The sequence below is a fragment of the Phalaenopsis equestris genome, unplaced genomic scaffold, assembly GCF_001263595.1.
Source record: "Phalaenopsis equestris unplaced genomic scaffold, ASM126359v1 Scaffold198735, whole genome shotgun sequence".
NCBI classification, from domain to species: Eukaryota; Viridiplantae; Streptophyta; class Magnoliopsida; order Asparagales; family Orchidaceae; genus Phalaenopsis; species Phalaenopsis equestris.
Genome location: NW_018218644.1, coordinates 30 through 7,100, shown reverse-complemented (window position 1 = coordinate 7,100; position 7,071 = coordinate 30). Strand labels below are relative to the sequence as shown.

Sequence of the window (7,071 nt, the reverse complement as noted above, 5' to 3'; positions counted from 1 at the left end):
ATATGACAACTAAACATTCATATTTGCGTACAAAATGCTGAAATCATGAACATCATACCAAAAAAATCACCATTACCTTTTAAAAGCAAAATTCACCTTTCATGTGTAGGTTTATGACACCGAAGTATTATAGATATTATAAATATGAAAGTTTATGTCTTGAATCAAATAACTCCCTTACTACTCAAATTCTTTCTTCATCTGTATTATAGATGTAGCTCTATAAATTAGTACACCTCCACATTACACATGCGACTTGAAACCTTAGGCCACGTACACATCATACCCGAAACTTACAGCCCACAAATTCAAAGAATCAATCTGAATTCTCCTATGCACATACATAACACAAATTTAGGTGTGATCTACAGTTACACATCACACCAAAATTTTCCTATTTACATACATAACACATTTCTTTTGTTATTACGTATCTCATACCTAAATTTTCAACCTTATATACATAGCACAAATTTCTCACTCACTCCTAAATTTTCATATTCACATACATATCACTAAATTTCTTATACATTCACATATCTCACACCTAAATTTCATATTTACATACATACCACAATTTTCTTATGCATTTAGTTATCTCACTCCAAAATTTTCATACATAGCACAAATTTTTTTATATATTTACATGTCTCCCACCGAAACTTACCATATGCCTATTGCATACCTAACAATGAAATACAAATAAAATTTGATATTTTCGGAGCCAACACCTATGCAAGGAAAAAGAAGATGAAAACTTATGCTAAACCAAAGCTTGGAGGCGTAGATGAAGATTCCACATCTTGGACGGGGTTGGAGTAGTGAATAGGAGCTAGTTTTGCAGGGGAAGCTTAGGAGGCGACGGATAAAACTTGAGGAAGACGAAGGAGACGATGGTGCGTGATAGAGCTGCAGTTCACGGGAGCACTATTTTAGGGCTCTTGCATTCGCTTTAGCGTCGAATATGGCTGATGTTGATATACTTATTAGCTTCGTCCATAGAGCACTAGATTAGTGACTTCTGCTCGATGCAACTTGCTTGCGTCGTTTCATTTAGAGGTGAAACCGCAGGGCGACGCAAATAGAAGCTAATCAGTTGCTAATATTCCGTTGAAAATATTCCTAACGTTAAATCTGACGTTAATTTACAGTTTTCCCATAGTGAAAGTCGATTAATTCTTTCATTTGGAAACTAAACTCTCTCCTTTTCTATATTTCATAATTTTTCCACTAGATAATATAAACATGTATTGAGCAACAAATGATTTATGACCATTTGAAAAATCAGCCGCTTGATCCATCCTTTGCATAAAAATTATAAGATAATGACCCCAAAATTAAAGATGGATTCACTGAAAAGAACAATATTTCAATTAAATTCATCTCTTGTATAATATGGATGATGAGCCACAGTTACATTTCTTCATTTAATTAGGCCCTATATTAAAAGGTAGAAATTTTAAAATGCTTTGCCTGGTAATTGTTTATCAGCATGTTTTTTTCTTTTGAAAGATCTACATATCACTTAGTCCTCATGTATTTACATATTAGAAGACGAAGGAGACGATGGTGCGTGATAGAGCTGCGGTTCACGGGAGCACTATTTTAGGGCCCTTGCATTCGCTTTAGCGTCGAATATGGCCGATGTTGATATACTTATTAGCTTCATCCATAGAGCACTAGATTAGTGACTTCTGCTCGATGCAACTTGCTTGCGTCGTTTCATTTAGAGGTGAAACCGCAGGGTGACACAAATAGAAGCTAATCAGTTGCTAATTTTCCGTTGAAAATATCCCTGACGTTAGATCTGACGTTAATTTACACTTTTCCCACAGTGAAAGTTAATTAGTTCTTTAATTTGGAAACTAAACTCTCTCCTTTTCTATATTTCATAATTTTTCCACTAGATAATATAAACATGTATTGAGCAACAAATGATTTATGACCATTTGAAAAATCAGCCGCTTGATCCATCCTTTGCATAAAAATTATAAGATAATGACCCCAAAATTAAAGATGGATTCACTGAAAAGAACAATATTTCAATTAAATTCATGTCTTGTATAATATGGATGATGAGCCACAGTAACATTTCTTCATTTAATTAGACTCTATATTAAAAGGTAGAAATTTTAAAATGCATTGCCTGGTAATTATTTATCAGCATGTTTTTCTTTTGAAAGATTTACATATCACTTAGTCCTCAAGTATTTACATATTTAATATCTAGACTTCAATTTTTATATTTATTTAACCTTACCTATACATGAAAATGTGCATTTCACTTTTTAAAAATTAAAAGTTATATTTTTTTTATATAATATTAATGATTTCTATGATATAAATGAAAAATAATAATGCTTATAGATGTTAGATATTTAAAAGCATAGCATTTGTGTAGCATGTATGTGAAATTAATGATTTATATACCTAGCACCTAAACTTTACTTTTATTTACATTTATACTACCCAGCTTTTTTATATCACTTCAAAAACACCATCATCTCAACCTTTAAAAAGTGAATTACACACCTTTTCATGCAAAAGAATGATGGTATGGATGTAAAAAATTGTAAAAATGTCACCTTGAGATAAAAAAAAAATCATTAAACTTATTTTTACAACAACAAATCTTTCTACAAACAAAAGCTAGTTATTGATGTGAGTTACATAAAGCCTCATAAAGCTGTATGAATGAATTCCAGCATACGAAAAGAAACAGCCTCTGCTGCATGCTTACCTTTGTGTACACAATATGGGCTTTCTAATATACTATACTGAACCAAACAAAATTTAAAAAAAAAAAAAAAAGAAGATGAAGGGCTGAAAACAAAAGAATGGCATTTACACAACAACGACTAATGATCAAAAGATGGAAAATTTTATGTTTGAGAATTCATAATTGTGATCAACAAGCTTATTGATGCAACAGCTTCTTTTAACCTGGAAACTGGGAGCCCACCTGAAGTGGAATGGAGGACTCCACTCTTCTTCACAACATCTTTAGAAGTACTACCACTACTACTACTCTCACCAGCAACTTGAGATGTCACCACAGAGTCTTTGCCCGGAATGCAGAATTCAGTGGTGTCCGCCGGAAACTGACAGTATGCTGAATGTAATTGCTCGAGGATTTCGTCCAGCCGCCCGGACCGCTCATCCTCGCTATCCATCTCAATAAGGTCCTGATCACACCAAACAATTCAAAAATCGATAAGAGATTAGAAATAGTGAGAAATATAGGTGTGCATTTTTCATTCAAAATAAAAAAACCGAACCTAACTGAATACATTTGGTTGATTCGATTGGGTTTCAAAAATGCATCTCGGCCTTCCAAAACCTCAATATTTGATTTTTTTTATTATTATTGGTTCAGTTTTGACCGAAAAACCAAAAATTCAAAATTAAATGCAAGATTTATGAAATTAAATAATATTATATGTTGTAAGACATGCAACTCTAGATGTTTGTTCATAATAAAACTGAATGAACAACTGAATTTCAGTTTGTTCATAAGCAAACTGTTTAAACCGAATTAAATGTGGGTTGAATCGATTAAGTCTTATTAAAAGTTAGATTGGTTTGGTTTTCTAGATTTTAGTTGCAATCGGTTTGATCAATTTGAAAACCAATCTATCCAAGCCGGCCGAATGCGCACCCATACTGAGAAAAGCAATGCACATAATGCTTACTAGATCAAATAAAATTTAGCAAATTAGCCAATGCGAACAAGGTTTTTACAAGTAATTTCATTCAGCACTCAAGATGAATGAAAAATCAGTTGCTTGCAGTGATGCAAGTACAAGAATGGAGAAACTTAAGAAGACAGAGGATAGAGACTAAGCTTGTTGATGCTATAACAAACTTAAAAATATTTAAAAAGGAGAAGGAAAACTCACATACATATCACTAAATTCGTAAGTATTCACATATTGCATATAAAACAACTAAACATCAATTTTTACATATATGCCAACTTACCTATGCATGAAAAGGTGTATTTCATTTTCTAAAAGTTAAAATAGTGATATTTTTGATGTGATATGAAGGGTTTGAGTGTTCAAAATGTAAAAGATGAAGTTTAGGGGTTAAATATGTAAGTACATAAGAAAAGGATGGTAAATATGTAAATGCCCGAAGTTAAAATGTTCCTTCTCTATCAATGGGTTTGAGTGTTCAAAATGTAAAAGATGAAGTTTAAGGGTTAAATATGTAAATACATAAGAAAAGGATGGTAAATATGTAAATGCCTCGAAGTTAAAATGTTCCTTCTCTATCAAAAAACAGGTAATTCTACTTGTAGTACAAGTTGAGAATGATGGCAAACAAACCTGTGCGGAAAACTTCTTGAAGATGGGAGAAAAGCGCTGCCTGCAGTACTCATTGAAAAGAAGCGTCAAAATCACAAGAGGAATGATGGAACTTGATGAAGTTGGGGATTCTTTTATCCCAAACACACCAATAGCTATTATCTGAGCTAGAACCAGAGAAAAAATGGTGGCGTTGTGTGCAATTGGCCACATTTGTCCTCCCGTCTCGTACTTTGAGCAATAAACATTAAGAATCTGCACAAATATAAGGAATCAAACAATCAAAACGCCTAAAAACAGTAAAATAGAGCTAAAAAACAAAGGTGCCGTTTGAGATTACTCATATTTATTTATTTTTATTTATTTATTGTTTTGACATTAAATAAAACATGTTTTGTATCCTATAAATATATAAATATATAAATATTAAATAGAGCTAAGAAAAAATTCATTATTAAATTCCCAAAGAGGGTCATAAATTTGTGAAGTCAACTTAGTTTAATTCTGCATATGAATAAACATATAACCACAATATCATTAACTTTTCCTAATTTTTAAAACTTAATGGATAAAACAATGTTTGACTACATCATGAGTAGTAAGAATAAGGTGAAAGGTAGTGGTACTTTAGGAATTGGATAGGACAAGAAAATTTAATTTTTAAAATTCAAGTTTGATTTGAATTTCAAACTTCAATTTAGAATTAAAATTCATTATTAAATTGAGAAATCACATGAAAGACAAGGTGGACAGTTTTGGGTTGGGAATGACAAAAAAAAATGTGTACAAGGGTTGGAATGTTGAAGGGAAGATAGGCAATTCCAGCATCTAGAAATATCATTAGAGTGAGACTAAAGAGAATATGCCAGAACCAATAGGCATTCTCCAGAGCCGTAGAACTAAACATTCTCTAGAGATGTAGATCTCGCCTTTAGTTATTATAATTGCTGCCCAAGAAAAAACTAGATTCAAAAAGGAGAAATTATTTAAAATTGTTGCCTTCATAAATTCTATATAAGGAAAACATCAAGCCATAGAAATTAAATCCATCACAGGGGACGAAAGCACCCTCTCAAAGAGCTAAGCAAATTTCAGACTACAAAATAAAAAACTGAGAAAGAACACTAATTTAAAACGATCAAGTTAATAGAAATATTTGCATTTTTCACAAATAAAAGCATTAAGCTATAGTATTCTTTCAAAATATAGAGTTCATAAGGAGCTTCAGCAAATAAATATAAAATTTATTCTTATATCACAATACAAGAATTTACAGGCCAGGGCTAAGATCTCACCTGATTGCGATAAACAACATATCCAAGGAAGAAGTAGACCAGCAAGAAAGGTAATATTAATGGCGCTAGTACGGAGCAGGTGAAGCCAAGAAGTCCAAATAAAAGAACCCTTGGAATTTCAGTATGATAAGGAAATGATGGAACTGAGACTGGATCATCCTTCCATCTTAAAATATGCCTCTTTATGAAGTTCCATATAAGGCCAAAGAGCTGCATTACTTCAGAGGATAAACTTGCCCAACCTGAGGTTAGGACATAAGTGATAAAGAAGGTAGCCTGCAATAACAGCAAAATGAAGATTAATGCTTAATTTAGTTTAAACAAGAGTTAGCACTTTAGTCCTATCTATGAACTATTTCATACTATATTAAAAAAAATTGAGAACTAATTTTAGACTTTTATAAACTTTGGACTAAATGACCCCATATAAATAAGAAAAGGGACTACTTCGGCACTATACTCCAAAAAAAAGAAAAAAAAAAAAAGAAATCACCTGACTCGGCACAGCTTTCGCGAGCTCAGTTGGGATGTCCTTTGGACTAGATATGGCATTTATCTGGCTGATCAAAGATCCAGAGAAGACATTTACAAAGAACACATTCCAAATGTTGAAGTAGAGCACTTTCCAACAAGCGCTCCTTTTCCTGGTGCTATGCGAGATGGACCCTTCAACAGAAGAAAATAGCAGCATCACGGGTGGAACAATATATAGGAACAATTGTAAAATGACACTAGGGAGGTAGCCTGACACTATCTCGATTGTAAACTTCCTGCATACAGTAAGCATATTACATTGTTGTTGACAGTAGGAGTGTTCTGATATTTTATATGCTGAAAAAGTTAAACATTTGCAGGAAAAAATAGAATCAAGTGTTCACAACTGAAAAGCAAAGCCTCTACTTGGGTACAAAAACTAAGAAACAAAATTAAAACAAAGTTCAGAAACACAGAGATACGATACATACTTCTTTAGTAAACCATCTAGAAAGGGGAATAGCTGCTGCAACTGGTCCAAATGGGTTAGACCTTGCACAAAAGTGACTGGAATAAGAAACAGAAGCATAAAAACAATGCTGGCAACAAGTATTGCTATCTTGCGGAACCAGAGCTGTCTGTATGGAATCCAAAGATTGGACCAATAAACATCATGCGGTTCAGGGGCAAGATCAGTAACCCAATGCATGGGATTGGATGACTGAAGAACCTCTGACGTAACAACAGCTGCATACCGTGTTCTAAAAAATACAAAAGCAGCACCACATTCCTGTGCAAAAACGGAAAAACAGCCTTAAACTTAATGATCAATCAGTTGAAACAAGAAATAATAATATTGAATATATAATTTAACCATACAGCCAACTTGTAAAATCACGCATCAAGTTTACCCAACAAAAGAAAGTACTACAGCAACAGACATGAGATAATGTTGAAATAAGACAATAACCATGGCTTAGGCGAAAACAAAA

The 7,071-nt window shown here is 33.0% G+C and overlaps 1 protein-coding gene across 1 annotated transcript; it reads right to left on the bottom strand.

Moving 5' to 3' along the window:
• Positions 1–2,798: 2,798 nt before the first annotated feature.
• Positions 2,799–6,869, bottom strand: LOC110035645 (CSC1-like protein RXW8; the record flags this gene model as incomplete). Its single annotated transcript, XM_020739911.1, is given in 5 exon segments — positions 2,799–3,185; positions 4,332–4,565; positions 5,606–5,881; positions 6,099–6,375; positions 6,571–6,869. Coding segments are annotated over 5 exon segments (1,389 nt in total), but the record flags the coding sequence as incomplete, so codon positions are not given.
• Positions 6,870–7,071: the final 202 nt, after the last annotated feature.